General features: G+C 37.2%; 1 protein-coding gene across 2 annotated transcripts in view; it reads right to left on the reverse strand.

Moving 5' to 3' along the window:
- The window catches only part of LOC147510191 (Transducin family protein / WD-40 repeat family protein), a 40823-nt gene extending 26174 nt beyond the window's left edge, over positions 1 to 14649 (reverse strand). For both annotated transcript variants that reach the window (XR_015218764.1, XM_086602222.1), the window contains exons 1-6: positions 13572 to 14649; positions 5200 to 5686; positions 2703 to 2790; positions 2402 to 2583; positions 2006 to 2142; positions 175 to 241 (exon numbers count right to left, since the gene is read on the reverse strand). Coding sequence is in view for 1 of the 2 variants with exons in the window: in XM_086602222.1 (XP_086458348.1) it covers positions 175 to 241; positions 2006 to 2142; positions 2402 to 2583; positions 2703 to 2790; positions 5200 to 5686; positions 13572 to 14527 (1917 nt within the window). In the remaining variant the exon portion in view is untranslated. The remainder of the gene's footprint in view (positions 1 to 174; positions 242 to 2005; positions 2143 to 2401; positions 2584 to 2702; positions 2791 to 5199; positions 5687 to 13571) is intronic.
- Between the last annotated feature and the right edge of the window lie 724 nt (positions 14650 to 15373).

A 15373-nucleotide genomic window follows, 5' to 3' on the forward strand; every position in this document is an offset into this window, starting at 1 on the left:
GTCTCAATGTTTAAGGTCAGATACCATATACTTGCACAAAACAAATTGAAGGGGGCATAATTGCACACAGACAAATTGAAGGCGCTTAGCTACACACAGAGAACATGTATGACAGAAACAAAAAGATAATGAATAATTAAAGCTCCATAAAAGGAGAGAAAGAGAGGCATTTACCATTATGGGACTCTTTGTCATAGCCCAGACCTCCACTGGAGCATCACGAAACATTATAAGCACATACCTGCAAAAGTTTCAGTCAGCCAAAGAAACAAACTTCTCATAAGTCAGCAACAATAGAACAAGTTGATTTTTTTCCAATACACGATTACCACATACAGAAACATGAATTTCAAATAAATTTGTATCCCTAGTCGCTGGTAGATGATATCTCAAAATTGAAGCTGGAATGAACTTTACACTAAATTAGGATGCCATTTTTCCAAAGTAACTAAATAAGATTTGAATGATGAAATCAATAACTACCTTCAGCAAAGTTGTTCTAGCAACTTATTTCCACTGACACCAGATATATAAGTAACTATAGCAAGGTAGCATAGCATGCTCCATGGATCATAACCTACCAAATCTTGCAAATATTACAGCCAAACCATGTGGTTTAACCAAGATCAATATGACGTACCAAGGATGAAGGCACAAAAAAGAAGAAGATTTTATATGCGAAGGAAAACGAACTGCTAAGTTCCATAATTATAATATACTAAGAATGTAATGGAAGAATAAGAACACAATATATTTTTTTCCCCTCGGAATGATAAGAATTCAGAAATTAGTTTAAAGTCAAAAACGTTGAGGTGGAAATACAGGCATCACTATCTTATAATCTGTCTCACTACAATTAATCACCAAATTATACAGAGAGCGATACACATACAGATTGCACCGTCACGCACACACAGAAATATATATATGTGCATACAACAAGCAGTAATGGTGTGGCTTACACTTCCCAACCACCCCTAAAATTTAAGGGTAACATCAGCTTCAAACAAAATCTAACATGTCTGGTGGTTTACATAGTACTCGTAGAATGTCCTGGAAAATACCCTTTCTTTTACTCAACTGAAAAGAGACAACAACTGTCACTGGATCCTCAAAGGCATTTGAAACACCATGGTCTGCGCTTGACCCTTCGGTTTAAAACAGGGACCTTGCAAATACGCTATTGCTAAACCTCAGGTATAAGCACATTAATGCCTCAGTCACTTACACATGAGACAGTGCTAAAGGCCCGGGAGGCCATCTGTGACTCGATGCACAGGTATCCACTAGTATACATAATGCCAAGTTCCCTTACTCTTTTTTCTAGTTGCTCCTGGACCAACAAGTAAACAATTTCCAATTTAACTTCTCAATCTGAAACAAGAGAATGCACTTAACATCCTTTTTGTGATTGTGACTTCACTATGGTGTTTTGGGAGGTTTTCTTGACAGCTTTAGCAGCAGCAAGGTTTATAGTTGCCCAATGTGGAACAGAAAAGGAACCTGTATAACATCTATTCCGGGACTGTGACGAAGGCGTCATGGGAGGTGTTTCATACCAGCTTCAGAAGCGGTAATGCTTATTGTTACCCGTCACCCGTGTTGAATGGTTTGTTTGGTTGGTGTTGACCCAACTAAACTACAAGAGGGAAGCTCTTCTAGAAGATGCTGTTTCACTCAACTCACTGGAAACTTTGGTAGGAAAGGAACTGCATGATCTGATGACCTTTTCCCACTCTTGAGAAAATCATTTGGAAGGCAAACACATCTACGTGAGGTTGTAGTGTCAATGTGTCGTACCCTCTATTACATCACTGTAACATTAATTTTGATTATAACCGTACTGCTTCACCTAGCAACAGGAAAAAAAGAAGAAGAAATATGGTAGCATATGCTTATGAAATGCCAACGTAATTTTTTTTTTTGGTAACTAAATCTCACAAGTTGTTTACCATAGAAAGGATCAAGCAAATAAAAGAAACGACATCCTAAGTTCAGAGTCAACCTTCCAGACGAGGATGCTCTTAAAGCTCTGATTGGAGCACGTTCTGGCTTTTGTAATACACGAAAAGTTCGATTAAGACCACTTCTAACACATGTCACAATGAGTCTATTGACATAGCCTCCAGCCTTTTCATTCACCTGAATTAGCCAAAATGTTTACTATGAATACCATTAACCATCATTGTTTATGTAGTTAACGCAAAGGAAAAGAGGATATGAATCTAGAACAATTCAGACAATGAAAAGCATTACTCATTAATTCTTATTGTTATAAGCAAGTGGCAAAAACAAGAAAATTAACTTTTCATCTCAGTGATCAAAAGTCAAAACTCAAAGAAGAGAGAACAATCAGTCACTGGTAGAACTTGCAAAAAAAGGTGAGTCTAACTGCAACTACCTGAGAATATGAGAATGAAACCAGACGAGAATTTCCAAGCCATCTTAATCCCCTAATAAGAGTATTGTGAACAGAAAAGCTTGCAGCTACAGCATTTGTGGAAACATCAATGACATCAATGGTCCCACCTTGAGTACCTAGTGCAACCAGGGGGACTGCCACGGCAGGATTGTTGCCCCCACCTTCACAATAAAACCATCTTAATTCTGTCAATCGGAAAAATCCAGAGCCACTCTACTGTACAAAAAAAAGGCATAAAAAGATCTATAAGAATTGAGAAAGTGGAGATAGAAAGACTTACGGGCCAAAGTAGCTGTTAAAGAAGGAGAAGGAACAGCTATCACAGTTACTGTTGAAGAAAGAAGATGAAGCTGGCCAACCAAGTTTATCTGCATTGCAATTTGGCATATGTTACACACCTACTACTCCAAGAAACCAAAGGAAATAAGGAACAACTAGAATCTGGAAAACAAAAGGGGTAAGTAACCACGCTGGTTCTCATTTGATCTTGATCAACTAATCCATTTTTAATGTGGTCGTAATTGTGACTTGTGAGTAGTCAAGGCTCAATCCTGATTTTGTTTGCAAAACTGATTTCTTTACCTATATAGAAGATATTCATAATTGTTTATAAATAGTTACAGTGACACGGCATACGACATGTGGACAGTATATTTAAGATTAGAGATAATTTCAAACCCTATCAAAAGATGAGAGCATACAGAAGGGGAAACACTTTAAGTCGGGATTCCTAAACAGAATGAATACAAGTGTAAAATCATTTTTCACACTGATTCACAGCTGCATGCGCTTCGGGTGTTTTAAAGTCATTGTGTCCAACAGTTTGCAATGGAGTGAGACACCAAATGACAAACCACTGTTGTTACATGGAATGTATAGAATATACAAGATAATATCTAGGTCTAAATACAAAATTTAATAGTCCGTTCATAAAAAATAGACTATAATAATATAAGACAGAAGTACTGGTCAAAGGTGTTGGACAAAGAGAATCGATTAAGAGTACGCACACAAGGTAGGAATGAAATTGACTATTACCACCGCATAATAGTCGGAGCTTCCACCTATCTTCACAATACAGAACTCTTCTGAGGTAATTCACATATTGACCAAGAACCTCCAAACACACAACAACTGTAAGTGATGGTGGCTTTTGGTGTGAAAAAATCCGATTCTGAATTTTACTAACTATCTGTTTATGGGCTTTTGAAAATAAAAAAGTGGCTTTTCTAGTTACATGATCTTCCTCTATTCACTCCCCAAGTTCCTACCCCCCTCAAAGGGAAAAACTAAATCAATACTCCGGTTTATACTTTATATTGACATAGGGAGATCCATTCTTCTGTCCAAGGTGTACTTCTCTTGGTCTCTTTTTCCAGGGTTAAAATAGATCTTGAATTGTCTTCTTAGAGTACTTTGATATCTTCTCAACTTGTGCTAGTGGTCTTCACTAAGGATTTATTCCATGATCCAGAAAGTAGCTTTGGAGATTTCAAACATGTCCCATCCAGACAAGACCATCCTAGACATCAAAAGAGTTTGTTTCGTTGGCATGAGCTGTTGAGGAACTTTGATAAATTATCTCCCTTTGGTTCCTTTGTATTCAAGTGTTATAAGACCATATGCCATCAGCTTGTTTTCCTCTTGTAATTGTTGAGATGTTTAGTCCCACATGGCATATGTTAAGCCACCCATTAAAATATATAAATCTTGAGGCCTCTCCACTTATCACTAATTGGTTTTAAGTTGGATGTCCATCTTCAAAATGGTATCAGAATGGGCTATTGTTGCTGGCCCAAAGACTTGTTGTTTACTCCCTGTAACCCAAGTATGATTGTACACGTGTTAGGCTCAAGTAATGCCACACGTGAGGGTGTTAAGATGTTTAGTCCCACATGGGATATATTAAGCCACACATTAAAATATATAAATCTTGGGGCCTCTCCACTTATCACCAATTGGTTTTAAGTTGGATGCCCATCTTCAAAAGTAACTTTTGTTATGTTTTGTGTTTGACAACTTACTTTTAGGGATTATCCTCCTTTGGGTCCTTTGTATTCAAGTGGGATCTATATGATGAATGTAATTGGCGGAAGCAACAATTAATAAAATATCAATAAAATGAGAACTAGGGTTCTTCATTGAAACCCTGAAAACACACTTTGATCTCCAACAATCTTAAATATCAACAACATTCCTTATTACAAATCCTTATTTATAGATATTGATTCTTGCTAATCAAGAAACAATAAATGAAAAGTAGAAGATTCCTTGTCCTTGATAATCAAGGAACTTGTCAAAATAGGAATTAAATCAAACAAAATAAAATTATTAATAAAAACATTAAGAATATGGGATATTGGCTGGATCCTTATTTTTATTTGTTACGTCATGAGGTCAATCTTGATGCTCATCCTATATGCCAGAAGTTTGATTTTATCTTGTAACTCCTTGTATCTGTTTGTTTGGCACCTTAATTTTACCTTATTTGTATCTTCCTGAAGCCGTTAGCTTCTACCTTCTACTCTATTTTACTCTGTCAAGGTTATTGGATCATCACCAAGGAGGATAGAACCCAAACCCACCTTGCCTCAAATTAGTAATGCCACTGATTATAATAAGAAAACAGACAAAACCCACCCCTTGAAAGAGGTTGTGCATAATAGCACAAGTCTGGAACAAGCTAAAACCAACATATGCTAATTTTAACTTCAACTGTGACACTCATCTTATCCTGCTGTCAAAGAGAGAGAGAGAGAATGGCATACTGTTCATACCTTAAAGGTGAAGCTAACATTGCTGGACATTGTGTTTATTAAGCGCCGAGAAATGTCATTCATTGGCTCAGAATCTTTTACTGCGCCACTTGTAGATCCACGGATGGATGAGTCTGTTGTGTTAGTATGTGTATCTGGATCTGTTGCTTCCGTGACAGCAGCATCCCTGTTCACACTTGTAAACACTTTCTGAGGATCTCTAGCCCCTTCAGCAGTCAAGAGCCAACTCCATACATTCCCATCATCAGAAAGGGAGATCAAGTATGATTTGGACACATTATGTGATTCACTAGGAAATTCTGTATGAGAATCGTGATCCTTGGAAAATACAGACGTAGGAGACATGTCAGAATTAAAATTCCCGACACTTCGTAATGTAGATTCTGATTGGCAGAGGACAACTGCAAGAATCATGGGAGAAGGGACAGGCATGCCAATTGAGGGCATTAGTTCTTCCATTGTGCACATTATATAAACCTGTTCTCCTCTGCGATAATAAGCCAGTAAGTACATTCCCTGAGGTCCAGCAACTAGTGCTATCAAACATATGAAGGAAGAAAATACTTCTTAAAAACATTGATATAACAAGAGAAAAAATCCATATAAAACTCACAGCCAACCATGTTACCAACATAAGCAAAAAGAATATTCACAAAAACAAATAATAATGTATTATTGATTCATTGTATACGTGAGATGGCTGAAAAGCATGTCAGAGACTTTCAGAAATGACGGTTACCATGATGGTCAAAGTAAACCAGCTAAAATTGCGGATATCACTTAGTGTTTTCGTTTACTATGTATTACTAAAACAGACAATTTACTTATTAAAAGAAGAGTATATAGTATATACTCTATGATTTATACACTTGTATACAACTACCTGCCCAAGAAAGCTAAGTTAATATTTGCCTTTATCACTATGAATGTTGAAGTTCAAGGAAGCAGCAAGCAAAAATTAATAATATAGTATGACAGACCCCATTTTAAGTACCCAAATTTGTTGTACAATGACAGCATAATATTGTTGAGGCTGTATATTGGGCTGGCCAAACCCGAACCATAACAGGATCAATCACCATGATTTGGCATTTGGGAGCACATATTACACGATCTCAACGAGATTATCAAATAAAACCTTGAGTTGAACTTCTGTGTAAAGCTACCCAACCTGAGCCCTGTTTTCTTAGTTTTTCCTTTGGGCTGGAAAAAACAACTTATAAACCAAAGACAAGAGAAACAGTGTGAAAGAGAGCTTCATATAGTAACAGTCAAGTACTTCCGATTACAAAGCTTGCCATTCATAGTCTCTGACCAGTTCACCAAAGCTTGCTTTCTCTGTACTTATTACTACTATTATTATCAAAAAATTTGATCTACCGGTCAAAAATAAAAATATAAAAATAAATAGGCACCTTCAGGATCCCCAAAACAAAAGAGAGGACTTGGGGACTAAATGCTAGAAGTAACTGTCCTGAGGAAAATATTATCTTCAAAACGCATGAAAAAATCTTTGGAGAAACAGTCAATTGAAAAGAAAAACGACTTGCTTTGACAAAAAAAGATAAAAAATGGAAACAAAAAACTAATTAAAAAGAGCTTAAACCACAGCACAATAACAGACAGGAAGGGAAAAAGTGCATCAATTCATGCTGTAATCACAATTGCATAAAATGAAAATTCCATGAATCTTCTCCTAAACTCAAAATCCAATTCTATCAGCTCTAATTTGGCCAAAAGTCGACACCTCTTGAATAAAAAACAAATTCTAATTTGATTAAAAATCCTAAAATTTGTACTTCTTAATAACCTTAATAAAGACCATACAGTCCTAAACTACATAATCTCTCGCAATAGCATCTAAACATAATTCATTTTTTTTTCTTTTTTGATCGGTGAAATGTGTATATATACATATTTTTTGACCTGTAAAACAATAATGTTTATTACAAATAGTGTGATAGAGGGAGTCACACTACAACCCAGTTACGTCATTGTATTGCTAAGACAACAGTTTCCCAATTGGACATAATATCCATATACCTAATTCCTCTCATAACCGGGTTGTACAAACACACCCAATCCCAATCAACTCTTAATATTGCACAAAATGCTCTCAAACGATTGTCCCTTCCTTTCAAATATCCTTGAAATTCTTTCTAACCAAACTCCCCAACATATAGCATGGAAAAGAACCTTCCAAATGAGATGTCCAGCTAAAGAGAGATTCTCACAGTTCCAATCAGCAAAGCATTCCCTCCAATTAACAAGTCATAGCCAAATTTGACCCGAATGAATGAAGAAACCATCTCCAAACATCATTTGTAACTGGACAATCGATGAACAAGTGCTGAATAGTGTCTTCCTCTCGTAGATAAAGAGCACAACAATTAACCAACACAATACCCCCGTTTTTAAGATTATCAACAGTCAATGTTCTCCCACAAACCAAAGTCCACATGAAAAAACAAACTGTAGATGGAACTTTAGAAAATCATACTTTTTATTGAGGAAATTCAATGAAGTTGATCTGAAGATCTGCAATCCTCTTAGTTTCTAATAACTCATACATTGACCCAGCAATAAAAGGCTTGTCTCCACCGTGCCACTTTCGATAGTCATCGATGTCTACATTTCTTGGATTTCCAATAATTTGCAAAAAGGAATCAACCTGCTGCATTTCTCTTTCAAAAAAGCCGCTTTCAAAAATTAAAATTCCACTCCCATGTCCCATCTTTATAATCAATATGCTGAAGAACTATTCCCATCTTACTGCAAGCATTATTGTAGGATGAGGCATCCCACAAAGATACATCAAGAGGAGCTATTAAAACAAGAAATACAAGGAGAACAGAAATAAAAACGAAGAACTGCAAACTTCGATCATGCTTGGTCCAACAAGGAATCCCATCTAAATATAAAGTCCCAAACGGTGTCTCTCAACTCATCACAATTTTTTTATCAAAGGCAAACGAACCCTTTGATAGATATAATAAACTCTGCCATGATTTCAAGCCCTCGGTCGATACCCACCAAGCCAGCAGCAAACGCCACACAACCATCAGTGTCTAATATTCCTCTCCAGCAACAACGCCACACAACCATCAGTGTCTAATATTCCTCTCCAGCAACATAGCCACAAGATAGCAAAGTGATGCAGGAGATCTTGATAAAAGTTGTTTTAGAATTAACTTCACTACTTTCCAAATTTAGTTTGTCTATTTTGTGTTTATGTGATTAGTTTCTATTATGCTATTTCTTCCTAGTTCAATTAAAATTGCTTCTATTTTCATTCTTAGTATTCTAGAAGAGTCTAGAAGTTCCATTTTGAGTCGTATTAGCATTAGAAAACTACTTTAATGTTATACCTAGCTTAGAAAACTTGTTTTTAGTCTTTTTAGCAAGATTCTTCATTGATTTAAAGGAGTTGTCTGTATAAAGAGCTCCATGTACGAAAGTCAGAAAAGTGACTCCAAATCTCCCATGAGAAGGGACAATGGATGAGAGTGTGAAACGGGCCTCGCCATCAGCCATACAAGGGTATAATGCTAATTCACATGAAAAAGGAGACATCACAAGGTAACTGACGAAATATAAGAGCTAGGAAAATCAAGTACAATGCTACTTCGACTGTTAATAGGGAGATGAGAAGCAAGGGAGAAATATAATGATTTGGTTGAGAATTTCTCATCCTCGTCTATAATCCAAAAATCTCTTTCCAGTCTTGCAGCTGAAATCACCTCCAACCTCACCATGAAGGCGGCAAAACTTGCAATGTCGCAATCTGTCATGGGAACATAAAATCCCAAAGTCCCAGCTAAATATACCACTATTTAACCGCATGAATTCACATATATAACAATTTTTGAAAATTGAGATGGCAGAGTCTTGGGAAGTCCAAGAACAACGATCTCTCTGCTACCAATTTATCCTCCCGAAATCTTATTCCAGCCCCATCTCTTAGACCATACCTGATCTCTCTCTGAAACCCCTCGAGAACTTTATGAATACCCTTGCACACCCCACCCATGTAAGGACCTAAACTATGACCATTGTGCCATCTAACGTTAGTGATGTAGATTAAACTGGCGGAGCTTCAGTTTATCAAATCTACTCTTGAATTAAACAAAACAACTAAAACTAAAACTAATTTTTATTTCTCTCTGAAATATTCTCAATATCACAACTCTCCATGAACCCTAATTACAAGCCCATTATTTATACTAATCCTAAAAACTATAAACCAATAGGAACACGACATTTGTCAACAACTAAAATAGAATAACTTAAACTAGTGGGCTCACGACCCATGGGCTTGGACTCAGCTAAGAGGCGCACACGTATAACACTTGACAGACGAACTAATGCTCTACATCATTCTCCCCAGTTTGAAAAGAACTCGTCTCGAGTTTGTATACGCAATTGACTAATGAAATTCATTGTAGCTGATGCCCATCACTCTTCTGCTGTTCAAATGAATTCGACCTTGAATTTTGCAGATAATTACACAAGAATAAGAATGCACCATAATGTATGCAAGTTTGCAAAATCACCATCATGTTTTCTCTGCTCTATGGGAATACTACCACATCCCAAAATAGCAAATATGCATACCTCCAATTGTAACTTTAGATGCACAGAACTAAAAAGCCTTATATAATTAATATCAAAATCCTCCCAAACCGGATCGGCATACTCAACAAAAAGATTCCCAAACAAAAGGGAGTAGTGACACAAAATTCAGATTCATCTGCTCTGTATTCATCAAATATTGGTGGAGTATCTAAAAAACTATCATGGTCCTCCTCTGGACAAACATCAAAAATAGGAAGGGAATCCCAATCAACACAGTTTAACTCCATATTACAGCCCTCAGCAACAAATAAATCCTCAGTAGAAGAAGTAGAATAAGCCATAACGGGCATAAAAGTGGATGCACCATGGCTGTCCACTGTAAGGCTTGGTGCGGCTTGAACAGGGCTTGCTGTCTCAATTTCTGGTTTTTTATCATACTTATTTTTCTCATGTGATGTATGAGAGAAAAACATACCAGATTCCCGTGCTTCAGCCAAGAATGTCGTACACACAATGGTTTCTATATCTAGTGGTTTGAGCGGTTCCAAGATTAATTTCCTGCCGTTATGCAAAAATGAGTGAGTGTTCTTGGCGCCATCATGAATACTCCTGTGATCAAACTGCCAAAGACACCCTAGTAGGAGATGACAAACGTCCATTGGAACAACAGTGCACATTACTGTATCTTCGTAAGGTCCTATAGTCAGTGGAACTAAACATTGATGATTGACTGCCACTGGATCTCCCTTTTTAAACCATTGGATAGAAAATGGTTTAGAATGTTTAGTGGTCTGTAGTCCTAGTTTATCGACCATCTCTTGGGAAACTAGGTTATCAGTAGAACCACTATCAATAACAACAGTAGACACCTTACCTTTACTGATACATCTGGTTCTGAAAATAGAATGGCGCTTCCATGTCTCCTTATCACCCTCCCCAATGATCATTGCTGGTGTTGCAACTAAGGAGAAGTGTGTTCTTGACATTCTTGGGTCTTGTGGATGTTGTTTGAGGGAACTCGGTGACGGTTTTGCTTGAGCGGTTGAAGTCGGTATTTCTTAACACGGTGTCATCAGTACTTGGTGCTTCCCACAAAGGCTCACCTAGATTGGGATTAGGCGCATCCCAATCGATTTCAGCGCCAGCACCCCATCCTACATTCCAGTCGTCTTCATCAAACTGATTTAACTTTGATTCTGTCATGCCAGTCAGATCTATCGACATAGTTCTGTAAATATTGAAACTTTAATCTTTAGAAGTAAAGATAATGGTTTTTTTTTTTTTTTTTTAACCTTGAAAGAAGAAAAATTGAATCTCCGATGAGAAAAGAAGCAGAAGATTGAAATTTAATTTCGGGTGAACAGTAACGCGATAAATAGTACCGTGTGAATAGTGTTCCCGATGAACAGTAACACGAAAAATTAAAATGAATAAGAAAAAAAGAAAATTGGATTTTACTCGGGAACGATTCGTGCTCCGATACCAAATGATGTAGATTAAACTGGCGGAAGCTTCAGTTTATCAAATCTACTCTTGAATTAAACAAAACAACTAAAACTAAAATCAAATCTTTATTTCTCTCTGAAATATTCTCAATAACACAACTCTTCCTGAACCCTAATTACAAGCTCATTATTTATACTAATCCTAAAAACTATAAACCAATAGGAACACGACATGTGTCAACAACTAAAATAAAATAACTTAAACTAGTGGACTCACGACCCATGGGCTTGGACTCAGCTAAGGGGCGCACACGTATAACACTTGACAGACGAACTAATGCTCTGCATCAGTTAGTCTGACCAATTCTAGATAATTCTAAAATCCCGAATAAATATATAAACCAATTGGGGCAAACAATTCATGTTATGCAGCTTGTAGAGTCCAACCAGAGAACCGTTAATCACAAGTTCATTACCAAGAAAGCCATACTGAGACAATTTATTCAGGGTAGTTATTTGATCCAAAAGGAATCTTCGAAACAAGTAACAAGTAAAGGCGGAAAGACCAACTCAAGAGGACACAAGCCCAGGCACAATCCAACTTCCAAACCGGATTTGGGTTTTCAATGTTACCAATATGCCATTTGCCACCAAGATTTTGTGACCCTCCAGAATTTATGATGTTCTCTTCCGGAGATCAAAATGTTGGATCATGTGCAACTAGAAACAATATTCTCAATTTGATAAATGTTTGACACTTTATCTAGCAAATTGTTCCATGACTTTTCAATTTTGTAGAAGTGATCGGTCTTGGTCACTCATAGTAGTTGACTATGGGTTGTGATACTAGTGGTTTAATTACGTTATATGTAAACTCAAAGATTAGCAGTAATTATGTTCAAAGGGTACTTATAAACTTTTAAGCAGGAGGGTTTACGCAATGCGATAGAATCGAATAGCACTCAACTCTCACAACAATGGAGAGAACACTTTATATTCTGGTTATAATTCGAAACTAAAAAAAACTATCTTCAAAAACCCTAACTAAGCCATCATATAGGCATTCCCATAATACTTGCAAAATAAAGAAAAAGTATTGGACTCTTGCCGCACAAAGCCCACAACCTACTAACATAAAAATAACATTCGGAACTTAAAACCCAAAGGGGCGCATGCCCATTGCTCTGACAAGTTTAATACTGTTGCCTTGCTCTGACAAGGTTTATACTGCATCAAGGGTCCTGTATGCAATGTGGAAGAGTGTAAATGCTATGTATAAAACTGTTCCCTCGGTGTGCAGTTACGTTTTAATAGTGAACTTAGATGTAACTAATTTATCCAAGCCGTCAGATTAATTGGAGCCAAGACAGGAAACCCTATGGTCCCTTTTCCTAGGCTTCATAAGCAAAGTTTGTATAATGCTTTATAGCCTCATTCTCTTAATCTATTTCTACTTGAGGACGAACTAGAGAGGTGAGGTGGTGGCTAGGGCTTTTGTTAGTGTCTCCCACCAGACACCATAAACTTGAAGCTTTGGAAAACTCAAAAGGTAAAGAAGCAAAGCTTGGAACTTCTCCTTATGTCCACCAACCTAAGTTTCGTATTTGCAAACTCAAATAAAGCTTATGTTCTTACGTTTCTGGTTTTTCATGGTTTTGATTCAAGTAAGAAAACAAATGAAATCGGTTCATGACTTCCTGGAGATTCAGTTCCCAAAATTCAAAATTCCAACACACCCACACACCCTTCATTTCCCAACAGGTTATATCCCCCTACCGCTGAAAAGTTCATGGTTTGTCGCCTTTATATCTTTTAAATGGATAAATTCACACATGAACTCCAGCCAAAGTCCTGATATTATGCCAATTTGTACCCTCAAATAAACCTCCTTGTACAAATAATTCTTCAAATATTTGTTGTCCTCCCACAAACTAAACCCAAAAGTAATAGCCACTTCTTTCAGTAACACCCCAGTTCGTCACTCCCATAGTCCTCAACTATACCCGCATGAAAATGTTTCAACTCTTGCTTGAAATTTCCGCCAAGGTGTTTAGAAACCGCTGAGGAACCCACGTTTGTCTAATAATGACTGCTCATCTTTTATACTTTGGGAAACTAATTTACTCTATACATAAATGCAAATCCTTAATAAAGTTTTTTTCACTCAATTTCAGATGCCTAATTAGAAAGATGAATTCCATAAATACTCTCAACAGTAAGGTATTTGTGGATTCTCAATACAGTACTGATTAAAAATGTAACAATACAGTCTACCAATTTTGAGCAAGAAACAGCAAGTACTTAAAATAAATAAAAAAGAAGAAATATAATGTCAAGGGAAAAAAAACTTACTCTTTCCTCCTCCAGATACTGAGTTTGCCATCAGCATGAGCACAATAAATCAACTCATTATCAGGATCAGGTACAACATCAATAAACTTACCACAACCACGAGGCAGTCCAAAAGAAGAAAGTGAAGTCTCATACTGCAAATCAAACACAACCAACTCCTTGGGAAAACTAAGAAACAAAATATGCTTCCACTGTGAAGAAAAACACAACTTGACTAAATAATTTGGAAACGCTCCCAATGCAGGAGCGGAGAAATTAACAGTCTCAAGCCTTTGTAATTCATTAGAATCATTGATAGGGATCTGACGTTCTTTAATAACAACATCATCTTCGTTTTCACCCAAAAGTTTAGCTGATAGTAAAAAACCTTTCAATCCTAAAACACAGAAATGGCGAGCGTCAAAAGGATCGCGGCGTATACAAGAGAAGAATTCAGGTGAGGCATCGTATTTCCAAATGCAACGACCAGTGGACGTGTTGTAGAGAGATAGGAGAGAGGGTCCGTTGATTGAAGCGAGGATCCAAGAATCAGGCTTGGACTGGATCCAACATAGATCTTGAATGCCTAAAAGTTTGGATGGGTCGGTGGGGTCCATTTTGAGAATGAGGAGTTTGAGACGGACATCGTAAAGAGAAATTCGGCCTTGGCGATCGCCGACTGCGAGGATTAAATGGGAATTTGAGGGTTCGTGGGTGAGAATATCGCGGCGGAGAGGTTGTGGGGTCCAGCGGACGGAAGTGACGAAAGGAGCGAGGGATGGGGATGGGGATGAGGTGGACGGTGGCATTGGGAGAACTGTAAGGAGTTGCATGGATCGGGTGTCGATAATAGAGACGCTACTGCCAGCACCGTAGGCGAGGAGTCCACTTGTCGTGCAATCGGAGGAACCGGCATTGTTACGGCTTGGTGGTCCTGGGAGCATGCAGTCCCACGTCTCGTGAGCTAGTCGGGACATTTTTCCTTCTTTCTTTTCTTTCTCTGCTGTCGCGGGGGTTACTAAAAAATGAAGAGTATAGGAGAGAGAGAATTGCGAAGGGTGAGTCCAATATCGTTGACTATCTGCCCCCTGTTCTCTTCTCTAAATTGGTTTGACAGAGTAGACACCGGATTTAGACACAGTCAACCAACACATTGAGGTGCTCCAACACACTGAGGTGGCTGGTGACGTGTCAAACAGACGAATTGTTTTTCTTATTTATTTTCTTTTCTTTTTTTGAATTATTAAACCCTCGGTAATCTCGGATCTCTCGTGTTTTTCTTTCTCAAACTCAAAAAATAGGCACAAAACCATAGTACAAAATATCTCGATATATCGCGATATTTGGAGATATCTATCCAGATTTCAGAAAAAGATATATAAATAGCACGATATGTTCAGAGATATATACAACTGCAAATATCAATGATATTTCGATGATATTTCGATATTTTGGGATATTTTGCGATATTTTGATATATTTGGCGATATTTTGTGTATATAATAATTTTATTTAATATTTACTATTATATTTCAAATAAATATAAATAATGTATCATGATATATCAAAAAATATCCACGATATTTGTCGATATTTTGGATATATCCATGATATTTGTATGTGAAACAATGTCAAATATCCCCAAAGAAGAGAATATATCCACGATACACATCCAGAAATTGAATATCGATAAATACTCATATCCTGATATTTTGTACTATGCACCAAACTACTCAAACTCCCCACCCTCTCTCTCTCTAACTCAATTTGAATAAGATTTGTATCACTCTCAAGACTCAAGAGTCCTTTATTCTTTCTCTTTA

Source organism: Coptis chinensis, chromosome 3 (genome assembly GCF_015680905.1).
Source record: "Coptis chinensis isolate HL-2020 chromosome 3, ASM1568090v1, whole genome shotgun sequence".
Taxonomy (NCBI): domain Eukaryota; kingdom Viridiplantae; phylum Streptophyta; class Magnoliopsida; order Ranunculales; family Ranunculaceae; genus Coptis; species Coptis chinensis.